General features: G+C 38.8%; 1 protein-coding gene across 7 annotated transcripts in view; it reads left to right on the top strand.

Moving 5' to 3' along the window:
* Positions 1 to 12,252, top strand: part of STXBP4 (syntaxin binding protein 4) — a 200,433-nt gene extending 188,181 nt beyond the window's left edge. For 5 of the 7 annotated variants that reach the window (XM_064271257.1, XM_064271258.1, XM_064271259.1 and 2 more), the window contains one exon: positions 1,881 to 12,252. In XM_064271257.1, the coding sequence (XP_064127327.1) occupies positions 1,881 to 1,995 (115 nt within the window). In that variant the 3' untranslated portion in view covers positions 1,996 to 12,252. The remainder of the gene's footprint in view (positions 1 to 1,880) is intronic. The other 2 variants (XM_023553563.2, XM_003414609.4) reach the window with 2 other exon arrangements.
* Positions 12,253 to 14,255: the final 2,003 nt, after the last annotated feature.

Genomic DNA, 14,255 nt, shown 5'->3' on the forward strand with positions numbered 1-14,255 from the left:
GCCTTTTCTTTGTGATTCAGAATTTTGTTCTATATTTTTCTCCATCTCTGTCTGGGACCCTCTATTGTGATCCCCATCAGAGCAGCCAGTGGTGGTAGCTGAGCACCATCTAGTTGTGCTGGACTTAGTCTGGTGGAGGTTGTGATAGTTGTGGTCCATTAGTCCTTTGGACTAATCTTTTCCCTTGTGCCTTTGGTTTTCTTCATTCTCCCTTGCTCCTGACACGGTGGGATCAGTGAAGTATTTAGATTGCTGCTCACAGCTTTTAAGACCCCAGACAGTACTTACCAAAATATTGTGTAGAACATTTTCTTTATAAACTGTGTTATGCTAGTTGAGCTAGATGTCCCCCGAGACCATGGTTCCCAGACCTCAGCCCAGTAATTCAGCCTCACAGGGTTGTCCCATAATTTGATGCTTGTTTTTAAATGCAGAGGCAATATAGAGCTTTAGATATGGAGTCATGAGGAGTGGGTTCTTGTACTGCTTAATCACTAAGCAGTTGTAATTTAATTTTGAGCCTTTGAATTTAAATATGAGCCTCAGATCCTTCATATGTAAAACAAGAGTAATCCTTGCCCTGTATCTCTCCTAGAGTCTTTATGAATTTTTCATATGCCTTCAAATACAAGATTGCTATTGAATAGTGATTTGGTTAACATCAGTATTTTTTTTTTTTCATATGTACATCAGATCTGATGCCTAACAATTTTGATTTTGATAAATTTTGATTTGTATCACTGAATGTACCAGTTGCCGTCAGTAATGGTAGCCCTGCTTTTCAATTTCAACCCAGAAAAATATTTTGTAAGAAACCCTAACATAGTAACTAGGATAGCATATTATCCTGAAAAATATAAACTATTCTTTCAAAATCTTTGGCATACTATTAAATTTCTGAGTAAAATCTCCTATAATCTAGAACTAGTATAGTATAGTGTATACAGTGTAGTATTAGTATAGTGTAAAAGCCAAAAACCAAACCTGTATAAAAAAAAAAAAATTTTTTTTTTAAATAGTATAGTGTAAAAGCCAAAAACCAAACCAATAAGTACAGTGTAGTGTAAAAGCCAAAAACCAAACAAGTCAATTCTGACTCATAGCAACCCTAAAGAACAGAGTAGAACTGCCCCATAGGGTCTCCAAAGAGTAGCTGGTGGATTTGAACTGCTGCCCTTTTGGTTAGTACAGTACAGTATGGTATAGCATAATATGAAATAAGACTATGAGCTCAGATTGGAGGGATCTTGAGGGAGATTTAGAAGAATTAGTATGAGTTAACTAGATAAATGAGCTGGGAGGGAAGAAGATTGTAGCAGAAGAGAAAGTATTGTTCAGGCAGGTAAAAAACCAAGGTATTTCCTGCAATACAGTATATGTTTGGTCCAGAAGGCATTGGTTGGCACTGAATTTTTAGCAGGCGAGTGACAGTGTGATAGGTCATTTAGAAATATCTGTTGGCTGGAGTGGCGAATGAATTAGAAAAGAGCTAGAACAGAGGCAGAGAGACAAGCCATTTCTATAACCCAGGCTGTAGCAATGGGAAAGGAGAGGAGGGAATAGACTCCAGGGATGTTACAGCCAAACAATGATACGACTTGCTGCTGACTGACTGCCTGTCAGGTAAGGGAAGGAGAGGAGTCAAAGATAAAGTATTCTCTTGCATTCCTTTTTGCCAAAGAAGAAAGAAGGAAATGGTTTTCACTGAACCTTAAAACATGACTAAGGACTTTTAAAACTCTGTTGGATCCAGTTCCACCTGGTCTGTCATTACAAGGAACTGCAGTAGGATAGAAGCAATGGTACTAGGATTAGAACTTGCATGGATGGGTAGATGGACAGTATTGTGGATTCTAATTTCATTTCTTGTTTTTCTCAAGTCATGTAACACAGACCACATCCTGGATCCATCCTGTGACAAGTGCAATGAACATGTCTTGCTTAGAGGAGAATGAAGATGATTGCCCCAGAGAGCTTCCTGCCCAGAAGAACTGATGATTTTCTATAGGAAACTGAGCTACATGGTCTTCTGGAATCTCCAACTACATGGATGACCTGAACAAATACATGTGACACCTAACTCTGAGATGCCACAATCTAAAATAGGAATAAAGCACACACTACTTGTTGAAGTTATGAAATAGAAAGTCTGGATTTAGGCTATTTTTGTAAAACTCTTTGATGTCACTGTGTGCATTTACAGGATCAATTGCCACTAGAGTAGTTCTTTAAGAATAATCTAGTCATATTTTTTTGAAATCATGTATAATTAGATTTTATATTATGTGTAATTCTGTCATATATATTTAGACCATTATAATTTTATACATAGTTTCTTTATAGGGTATCAGATATGGTGGTTTTATAATTATCATAATGAAAAATTATGTGAACATAGTGAAACACTTCATTTTACTTGACCATTCATTAGCCTTTTAGATTTGTATCTTAGGGAAGTTATTTTAGCAAGCTTTTTGGGTTTTTTTAAGGATCACATCTAGACAACTGTCCCACGGGCCACTGAATACAGCTTACATCTTTATGGGGCTTTCCAGTTTACCAAATGCTCTTCAGACCTTGTTTTATTTAAACCATACAACACTCCTATGAGACAGATCCAGTGGGTATTTATTCTTGTTTTTCAGTTAGGGAAATGGCAATTCAGAGAGATGAAGCACCCTGTCCAGGGCTGGGACTCACACCTAGACCTTCTGATTCTAAGTCCAGTCCCCTTTCCACCCCCCCATCCTGCTGTCTCTACAGAGGGAGGTCAAGCCTGACATGCAGGGCACTGTGGTTCTGTTGATACAGCTGGCCCCACAGCTGTGCACCCCAGTGACCACAGAGATTGAGAAGGCACCTCTTCCATCAAACATGTCCCCTTTATAACCCTACTAGTTTCTCCTATAAACCCTTCCCCCTTTTTTGTTCCATCCTCTCCAACCCCCAAACACTCACCAGGTAGGAATATGGCTTTGTGATGTTATTTCAACAGGCTTCTTTCAGCAGTTCACCTCTTTCTAAAGTAAAGAGACTGGCTCACATCAGTGATTTGCCTTGCTTAGATTGCCATTGCCAGATGGTGTGTTTGAGGGGAGTTGCAGAAAAGAGGGGTGCTGGATACTCTTCTCCTATCAGTAGGGATATGCCTACACTCCTCTGCTGTGAGTTCAAGGCTGATTGTGTTATTGCTGATTGTACTTTATTTTAGAGGACGACAACTAGACTATTTCTAGAAGGAATGAACAATTGGTTGGGAATTCTAAAGATTTTCTTTAGTTTAATGATTTAAACTTGAGGATGAGAAATGGAACATGGGGTGGGGAGGAAGTCATTTTAAATGTCCTGAGCCTTGGGTACCAACTGAATTTAAAATTTAAAAAAAAGGACTTATTTTATCCAATATTATTATTATATTGTTAGGTAATATACTTAGGGTAAATATGAGTAAGAATCATTAATCAGAATACCCTGTACCCAAACCATGTCAGATAACACAGAGAAGTTTCTATTTGTCAACATGGCTCCTTCCTTCCCTCCTTCCCTCTCTTTAAAATACAGAGACTCTAGAAGGAACCTTGAGGCTCACCTAATTTGATGATTTTCACACATTTTTTTGTTGGAAAAAACTCGTTCTCCAAGTGAATTCTTATGCAGAATATATATATATATATATGGATTTTTTTTTTTTTTTTAATATTGCTACTCCTTGGAATAAGATGGAGACCTGGAGCTCAAATAAAGCAGCCCCCAGCTGAGCTCCTTAGAACATAGTGTGTGAACCATCAGTTGGAACTGTATTATAGATGAGTAAATCGAGACCCTAAGAGAGAAAACAGCTGCAGGTTCACGCACTGAGTTAGTGGCTAGGTCAAGATTAGGCCCACATCCTAACTTTCTCAGTCACTGAATTTCATATGACATAATACAGATGTCTGTGGTAAATATATGTATACATTGTTCTCACCCATACATATGTATATACATCCCTAAATATATGTAGGATTTATAATTTATACCTTGAGTAATAATACGAAGTCAAATCCAGACTGATGGATAGTCATTAGCCCTGAGAAAAGTTTCAGAATGGCTACAGAAGGCTTCCGTTTGGCCCGACAGTGATTTGAATATTAGGAGGCTTGAGAAAAGCCCTGAGGGAGCTGTTTCCTTGTGTTCCCCCACAGGTGAGTGGGGTTCTCATACACCTGAAGTTTACTTTTATAAGTTAGTATCTAGAATTGTGAAAGTACCACCTTTTTGTTGTTGCAAAATTAGTGGTATGAAATTTCCCTCCCCCTATTAAGAATGTTTTTCTCCTTTGTTTCTTGTGAAGAAAACATAGAGGAGATGCTAGAATCACTTGAGATCAAAGCCCTTGGGCACGCCTCTCACTGAAAAAGATGCCTCATCTTTTAACTTTGCTATTTTGCGCCACTTTTCTCCCTGCTTCTATCAAATAGCTAATGGAAAAAGGCCTATGAAAAATTGTGATGACATCATTCTGTGCCATACCTTCTGATGGGTGGTTTGCATGTACTATCTCATCATCTTCTTAGAGCAAACCCATGAGGTAGGAACTGTAACTATCCTTATCTTATAAAGAAGAAACTGGGGCTTCGAGAGAGGTGATAATCTTTGTCTAAGGGTCACCCACCACCTAAGTATAACACCTGTGGTTCAAAGGCACGTTTCTATGACTCCAAAGCTCATGCTCTAAGCCACTATGCAGTGCTGCTTTGATTTGTTGTGTGTGGCTCTGGGACAGAGCTGGGATCTGTGGGTGCATTTGTAAAGAGGCTTGATCCACTTCAGCACGGTGAGGAACTTTCTGGTAGTTAGAGCTTATCAGAAAAGAATGCCCCAAGAAAAAGCAGAAGTACTGTCCCAGGCAGTGTTCAGCCAATCCGAACACCTTACTGTGGGAATGTTGCTAAGGAGATGGAAGGTCTGAAATGGCTGAACCATTTGCAAGATCTCTGAGACTCTCTCCTCTTTATGATTCTGTGACTTCTAAACCAGCAGGTAAACGCCCTAAGAGATGCTCAAAAAAAACATAATGTGGACTCATTAAGAATCCTTTTCCATTGCAAATAGAACTCCCAGATTATTTTTTGGTGAGTTGACTTCAGTATAGCCAGTCTTTCTTCAACATAAATCAACCTTGTCAACATGGTCATCTTAAACTCTTCCCCATTAACCCACGGACTCAATTTTAGGGTTAGAAAATCTGAGAGTTCTTATGTATCTCCATCTCACTTTGCTGAAGTGTGACTAGGGCTAACCACCTTACTCATTAATTACTCAGAAAATACTGAGTACCCCCAGTGTGCCAGGCACTGTGTCAGGCACTAGTTGGCCAAGTAGGGCAATAGCTAACCATTATTTCCTGTTCTGCTTAGTGTTGTTTAAAATAAAAAAATTAAAAAGTTTTTCAGATGTTCAGTGTGGCCTGCCTTAAATGGCTTTTCCTTTTTTAAAAAAAGTAATTTTTCATTGAAAAAATTAAACAGTATGGAGTTGAATAAAGTAAAAAACAGCACACCTGATTTTCCAGAGGTATCCATCATTAATACTTCTTGAGTATTTTTACTCAAAGGAGATCATACTTACTTTTGACATCTCATATCACTAAGTAGATTGCTATTTTTCAATTTTCTGTATATATCTTTACCCAATTAACCCATCATTTGTATAACCAGCAATCTATTGATGAATATTTAAGCTGTTTTCAGTTTTCTTCTGCTACTAACAATGTCCTAGTGAACTTTTATATTCATTAAATCTTTTTCCTCAGATATCTGTCCACTCTTAAGCAAACATGATTGTAGTGTAACTAAATTAATGAAAGTAAATCACTAGGTTGAAGATATCCCCGTTGCCCTCGAGTTGATTTTGAATCATAGGCACTCTGTAAGACAGAGTAGAATACCCCGTAGAGTTTCCAAGGAGTGCCTGGTGGATTCAAACTCCTGACCTTTTGGTTAGCAGCCATAGCACTTAACCACTACACCACCAGGGTTTCCAGGTTAAAGATATACTCATTTTAATTTTGGTAGACATTGAAAAATTCTCCTCCATAAAAATGGGACCAATTTGCACTACCACCCATAGTATATGAAAGCTTCTTTTCTCTATATTATAGGACTTTTTTAGTCCAAATATTGCCAATAACTTTTCTGATTAATTTTTTTTGTCCTTGGAAAAATGACCTTCTATCATTGTCTGAGAACCTAAATTTTTTTATTATCATGTTTCATATTTCCTTTAGCAGCAGAGCTGACTCACTGTTTATAGGGTGACTAATTACATTCATCTTTTCAGTTGAAAATGTTAAATTTTCCTAATTTATATATAATGGGAGTAAAAACCAACCTTTATATGAGCTAACTTAGGTGAGAGCCCTTGGTAAAGTGCAAAGCACAATACAAACACCTACACGTTCTTTGGGCATTGGTTTCCCTGTCTATATAATGAAGATAATAATCTCCTGCCTCTTCTCAAACAAGGTCAACTCAGCAAACATTTCCTGAGCATCTACTAAATGCCAGACAAGGTGCAAGGTTTTAGAGTTACCGAGATGAATAGTTCAAATACCTAATCGAGGAACTCATAGTCTGGAGTCAATTTGCAAAACCCATTTTCTTTTCTTTTTTTCCCAAAACCTTTTATTTTTCTTTTGAGTACTAAAAAGTTTATTAAGAACCCCCCCAGGAGAGCCCCTTTATCACTCTTTAAATTTGCAAAAGTCCAAAATAATGTTAACAACATCCCTTGACTAGAAAATGAAAAAAAAATATTTTAAAAAAGAACATACCATATGAAGGGCTCCTCCAATAATAAATGCAAAAGCAGCTGTCAAAATACAGAGTCAAATGATACTTTCATAAAGTGTTTGCAAAGTTAGAAAATATTATCCTTTTTCTGGGGGGAATGAGAGATTTTTATTTTCTGTGCCAAATGAAATGCAATTTTTTTCAAGGGTCAACAAACTTGACATTTTTACAATATATAGAAGAACTGAACTAACATTAAAACAACTTACTATATTGCATATAACTTTCAAGAAGATAAAAAACTCAAATAGTATCTGCATGTGGAGCTTAACTTTAGAAATGAAATACCGAAGATGTTTTAACTACAACTATCCACATGTAATATCATTGTGCCTGCATGATGGTTTTGTAAATATTAAATGCAGTTTTGTATTTGCATTCTTCATGTGACTTTTTACATTTAAACTAATACTATTTTTACAGTTTTTTTAAAGTTCAATTTTTATTCTCTTGGTGGATGGTGTTGGTCTGAAGAAAGGGGCATCAGATCAGTAGCTCCCTCCCCCACCCCCATTCCACCATCACCAAATTATTCTCTATCACATCACCCTGTTTATCTCATTAATATTGTTTATCAAGGGGTGTGATACCGGAAAGTATATTTATTCTTGACTTTTAGGTTTCCACAATCTACCTCCTTAGAAGACTGAAAAGGACTCATGATTTAGATGAAGGATTTGAGAGCATATATAATGCTGTTGTTGTTGTTAGGTGCCATTGAGCCTGTTCTGACTCAAAGCAACCCTGTATACAACAGAATAAAACACTCCCTGGTCCCACACCATCCTCACAATCATTGTTTTGCTTGAGCTTATTGTTGCAGCCACTACGTCAGTCCATCTTGTTGAGGGTCTTCCTCTTTCTTGCTGACCCTCTGCTTTATCAAGCATGATGGCCTTCTCTAGGGACTGATCCCTCCTGGTGACATATCTGTCTTAGTTATTTCATGCTGCTATAACAGAAATAATACAAGTGGATGGCTTAAACAAAAGAAATTGATTCTCTCAGAGTCTAGGAGGCTAGAAGTCCAAAGTCATGGTGCCAGCTCCAGGGGAAGGCTTTCTCTGTTTGTTGGGTCTGGAGGAAGGTCCTTGTCATCAATCTTCCCCTGGTCTAGGAGCTTCTCTGCACAGGAACCCCAGATACAAAGGATGTCCTTGCCACATGTAAAACATATTCGCTTCATCGTATCGCAGCAAAGGTTTTAAATCAGCTCCAAGACCAAAAATCCAAAAACTCCTCTTCATCTGTGAAATCTAGAGTACAAGTTATCTGCTTTCAAAGTACAATGGTGGAATGTCATGGATTGAGTTGTGTCCCCCAAAAATGTGTCAACTTTGCTGGTCCATGATTTCTAGTATTGTGTGATTGTCCACCATTTTGTAATCTGATGTGATTTTCCTATGTGTTATAAATTCTAACTCTATGATGTTAATGAGGTGGAATTAGCAGCAGTTATGTTAATGAGACAAGACTCAATCTACAAGATTAGGTTATGTTTTAAATCAGCCTCTTGAGAAAAAGAGAGAAGCAAGCAGAGAGACATGGGGACCTCATACCACCAAGAAATGAGCCAAGAGAATAGCACATCGTTTAGACCCGGGGTCCCTGCACTGAGAAGCTCCTAGTCCAGGGGAAGATTGATGACAAGGACCTTCCCCCAGAGCCAACAGAGAAACCCATCCCCTGGAGCTGGCGCCTGAATTTGGACTTCTAGCCTCCTAAACTGTGAGAGGATAAATTTCTCTTTATTGAAGCCATTCACTTGTATTTCTGTTATAGCAGCACTAGATAACCAAGACAATGTCCAAAGTATATATATATATAAAGGGAAGAGCAATACTTTCCTACTCTGTGTCTAGAAAAATAATTCCCCTGACTGTGAGGAGGGAAGTTGTTGTTGTTAGGTGCTGTCAAGTCAGTTCCAACTCATAGGGACCCTGTGTACAACAGAATGAATCACTGCCCTGATTCATTCTGTTGTATATAGGAGGGGGGAAGACAGAGTAAAAATGTTGGTGGGGCTCAGAGAAAAGGGCTCAGACCCACCTCCTGGACTAAGTTCCAGAAAGCAGAAAAACCACAAATACATTTATTGGTTTTGAGAGTAGAGGAAACCCATTATTCACTGTCCCCTAGGATAGAAAAGATTACATGGTGTATACAGGCAGATGGAGCCTTGGACAACTTCAGTGAGTTTCCTCCGGCCACAGTGGAGAATCATACTGATTTCCATGAACCCAAAAGGAGCACAGAAGTAGCATGTAGACCTGCTGGACCTGACTGAGGATCATTTCCATGCTAATCCACATGACCTCTCAGTGGAACCCAGTTTAGACAATGACATCAGACCATCCAGTCCCAGAATGCCATGGCACTACGTAGGCCCCCAGAGCTTACCGAAGAAAGGAGGAAACTTCCAAGTTGATTGAGATTAGAGTAGATCAAATTTTGAAGAAATGCAAGAGAATGATTTGGGTATAGATAAAAAAAAGATGAGTAGATAAAACCTTGAAGCAAAATAACAAGGTTAGTACATTTCAAAGCAGGAGCATTCAAAGTTATGTTCTTATAGGTTAATCAGTCACGATACTGAAGAATTGATTTGGCACAAGGGAGCTGTGTATTGCCACAGTACTCTGAAAGTGCAGAAATTATCCCATCTATAAATAAGCCCGCTGGAATTACTTGACTGTTCTTTTTCACAATGGAGAAACTCATCTTTTGTCAGAAAACTATAGGAAGTTAAAACAGGAAGACAAAACAAGTTGGGTGGATAATAAAGTTACCTTAGAATTTAGATAATTCAGATCAGTATTTCTCTGGAATAGAATATGAAAAGATGTTTGTGGGCATAACACAAAACTTACCATAAACATGGAGTGGGAGGAGGCTGGAGACACAGTCCTCTTCTCTTTCTTTGGACCCTGGTAGCACCTCAACACTTTCTACAAGTGGAAGGAGCCTGAGCATGAGTTCTAGAGACTTACCTAAGTCTCTCCCCGTCCCTGTAAAAGGAGGGGTTGGCTTAGATGAGTTCTACAGTCCTTCAGAGTGGGTACCTGGGACCCAGCTCAGATCCTTGCCATAGATACAGGATTACCAAACATCTTGGCTTTCCTAGGCCTGAGGGTGTTCCTGGGATCAGGAAACTTCAGTCCCTGGGAAATAGGAATAAATTGATCATCCTAACTTGACTTGGGAAAGTCACATAACTTATCTGAGCCTCAGTTTTCTCATATATAAAATAGAAAGAATACTTGCCCTGACTACTCCAGATTAGCATGAAATTCAAACTTTAAATTATAAATTCTATATAAATGTGAGTTGGTGGCATTATTACTAACATTAAAACAAAACGACTTAAAAGACAGTCTTAAAATTTATAAAAAGGGCAAGTGTTATCAAAGGAAATCGTGCAGTTGGAATGTGTGTGTGTGTGCGTGTACATCTAATTGCAAGCTTTGATGAGGTTGTCAGTTTCAATTTTGGGACTGTAAGAATATATTTTAAGAAGCCCTGGTTGCGCTGTGATTAAGCACTCAGCAGCTAACCAAAATGTCGGCAGTTTGAACCCACCAGCCCCTCTGCAAGAAAAATAGGTGGCAGTCTGCTTCTGTAAAGATTACAGCCTTGGAAACCCTATGGGGTGGTTCGACTCTGTCCTACAAAGTTGCTATTCATCAGAATCTGCTCGACGGCAACAGGTACAGGTAAGAATATACGCACCTAGAAATATAGCTTTTGTTTTTGGCAACTGTCCACTAGGAATTTTTAGTTACCTGGATCCTAGGACATGGTAGGGAAGTACTTCTCAACCTTGGCTGCACACTGAAATCACCTGGGGGTCTTTAAAATGTAGATGCCTGGCTCCTAGTCCCAGAGATTCAGATTTAATGGGTCTGGGGTTTGACTAGGCTTTGTAAGTTTTAAAATCTCCCAGGTGATTCTAATGTGTAGCCAAGGGACTCAATATATCAGGCTTAAGAGTTACCTTAGAAATTGTGCCTCTTGGAAGTTTGCTCTCACTACTAACCCAGATCAGTCAATGGTATCTAAAATCTGGTGAGCTCACTCCACAGAATTGCTTAGGTATGCCTCTAAGAGAGTTGACTTCTGATCTCAATAGGACAATAACTCACATCTACAAAGAACAACCAAGAGTGATGAGAGTCACCCAGGGTAGTTAATACTATGGTTATTACTGTTCTTATTATTGCAGGGGACAGTTGGAGGTGGGAGAAAAGGAGTCACAATTTTCATGTACATGGTACCATGTATCTTATTCAAATGAACTCTAAAACCTCGTGATAAGAAGTGGTCAAAAGTGACCAATATCAGGCTTAGTGTCCAGTGGAGAGGGATTCCCTAGTCAACAAAGGAAATTCACATGAGGAGGCCATTCACAGGTTATTCCCTGTTGATAGCTGTATAATCTTGATTGAATATTGCAAGAAATGAGATTTTTTCTTTTAATTTATAATTTTTTAGTGGTTATGAATAGAGCTGCTATAAACATCTGTGTGCTTGTTTTTGTGTGCCCTAAGTTTACATTCTCTAGGATAAATACACAGAAGTAGGATTGTTCTATCATATGGTGTGTTAGTTTTCTATTGTTGCCATAACAAATTACCACCAACGTAGAAGCTTAAACAATACAAATTTGTTATTTCATAGTTCTGTAGGTCAGAAGTCCAGCACAGGTCTTACCAGGCCAAAACCAAGGTGTCAGCCAGGCTGGTTTTCTTTCTGGACGCTCTGGGAGATAATTCATTTCCTTCCTTATTCAGGTTTTTAGCAAAATTCAGTTCCTTGCGGTTGTAGAACTGTGGCCCCCTTCTACCACCTTCAAAGCCAGCAATGGCCGGTCAAGTCTTTATCATGTTGCCTCTCTCTGTGACCCTTCTTGTATCCTCTTTGACCCTTCTTCCATTGTCACAACTCTCTCTGATCCAGCCAGGAAAGGTTCTCTTAAGGATTCATGTGATTATATTGGGCCCATCCAGATAATCCAGGGTTATCTCACCATCTCAAAGTACCCTTAACACCACCTACAAAGTCCCTTTTGCCTTATAAGGTAACATATTTACAGGTTCTGAGGATTAGGGCATGGATATCTTTGGGGGGGAGGCATTATTCTATCTACTTATCTTCTTAAGAAGCTTCCATGCTGTTTTCTAGAATGAATATACCATTTTCATCCCCATCAGTAGTGTATGAGAGTTCCAGTTGCTTCACATCCTTGCCAGCACTTGACATTGTTAGTATTTTTTATTGTAGCCATTCTTGTAGGTGTGTAATGGTGGCTCACTGAGATTTTAATTTCTATTTTCCTTGTGAATAATGATGTTAAATAACATTTCATGTGTTTATTTGCATCCGAAATCCGTGTATAATTTTTGGTTAAGTATTAGTCTTTTGCCTATTTTTTAATTGAGTTTTTTTTTTTTTTTCTCACTGCTGAGTTTTTAAGAGTTTTCTAATATACTCTGGATTCAAGTCCTTTACCAGATATGTTATTTTCAAACATTTTATTGTCTAGTTTTAATTTTTCCACTTCACCTAGATACTAGTTGTGCACATATAATTTCCCTGTACCTTGGGTTCCATAAAGGCTGGCCTAGGCCACAGAGTAATTTGATTTCAGCTTCTAAGTCAGGATATTTCAGATCTAAGAATAGATTTGCCTTCTCCTAGTTATAATAGACCCAAGATATCCCTAAATAACAATTTAGTTCCTTCCAGGGGAATCATATTGCTCTTAGAAAATATAATTTTATTCTCTGTTTAAAAATTCACTTATAATATCACAGGGAGATTTCTTTAAAAAAAAAAAAAAAACACTGGTGCCTAAACACGTGGCATCTACATCTCTTTTCACACCAATGTCTCTATAGTCTAACAAATATCATGTGACTGTGGATGTGGCCTATGCAAGAGAACCATTAGGGGAGTCAATGGATAGGAAATAAGAGTGAGCTGCAATGAAGTTTAAGAGTGATTCCTAAGCACAGGAGAGAGATTCCCCATATCACTGAATCATATAGATATACATATGTCAAATTTTCTTAGAACAATGTGACTTCTGAGATCTAAAGATACCTGCTGATGCCCTTAGAGGAAACATTGAAAATTAAGCAGAAAGTGAAGTTTATTGCAAGCTTTCTAGAAATTCTTGTCTAAGTCTGTATAATGAGAAATCAGTCTGGAACTGCCTTGAGAATTACCTTCAAGAATCTAAAGTTACCAGACACCATCCTAGAGAATCTGGAAATCATAATCTCACCTGTACCAAGTACAGTTGTTTATCAGAAACCAAGCAGGAAGTAGAATCCACCATAAAAGTTCCAAATGAAGGTGCTACTTATAGATAAGTAGTCAGGGTTGGAGAACAAGCAAGTGATGGTAAAGATCCCAGAAGCTAGAAATAATTAGAAGCCATTTCTACTTCTAGGGCTTAAGGGACAAGGGGAGACTTAGTGTTATTGGAGACCACTTAGAGATGACCACAGAGGAGGAGGCACCCTCCTGGAGCTGTAGTTGTAAAAATAAGCAGTTACTACTGGAACCTGGTATCAAAGCAAGAAGGAGGCAGAAAGGAAGGAGGATTATCCTGACCTTACTTTCCTCCTAGCTGCCCTTCTCCTGCAGGTGCTTCTCATTGCTGGAAAGCAGCCAGACCAAAAATACCCAACAGAGGAGCCCAGAGTAGGCAGTCCACAAGGGTTAGCTTCTTCCCAGGGCACAGAAAAGATCAGATATGCAATTGAGGGAGCAAATGAAGAATAACCAGCACAAGGAGTAATTCAGTGATTCCTGGTTCCTGTACAGAAAGAGATCTGCTACCCGAGAAATATAATAACCATGAGTAAGTAAACCACTCTTTCACTGATGGATAATTACTGCCTTCCTTCTATATGCACAGATGTTGCTCATAGATGAGTAAGACACACACAGCCCTTACCTTCACAGAGCCTATAGCCTAGTGGGGAGGAAGACATATAGATGAACCCAGCAGAGTGAGAAAAATACTGCAGTAGGGGAGGAAGAGGGTGTGACAGGTTCATGTAGTGGAGACATCCTAACTCAGATCTGGGAGATCAGGGAGCACTTCCAGGAGGAAGTTCTGTCCCGATTGAGATTTGAGTAATTAGTAAGTGTTAGCCAGGCATGAGGGGAGAATGGGAGGTTGAGCGAGCATCTTGAGTCATGGCGGGGAGATGAGAGTGTGATACCATTGGGTTCAGTATAACCAGAACATAGCTGTGAGAATGGAGAACACACTGGGTCATGGGAATAGCATGAACTAAGTCTAGAGACGTAAACAGGGGCCACATCTGGAAAGGCCTATTAGCCATGTATTTTGGGTTGGATTGTGTTCCCCAGAAAGATATGTTCAAGTCCTAACACCCAGTACCTGTG

Source organism: Loxodonta africana, chromosome 18 (assembly GCF_030014295.1).
Source record: "Loxodonta africana isolate mLoxAfr1 chromosome 18, mLoxAfr1.hap2, whole genome shotgun sequence".
NCBI lineage: Eukaryota > Metazoa > Chordata > Mammalia > Proboscidea > Elephantidae > Loxodonta > Loxodonta africana.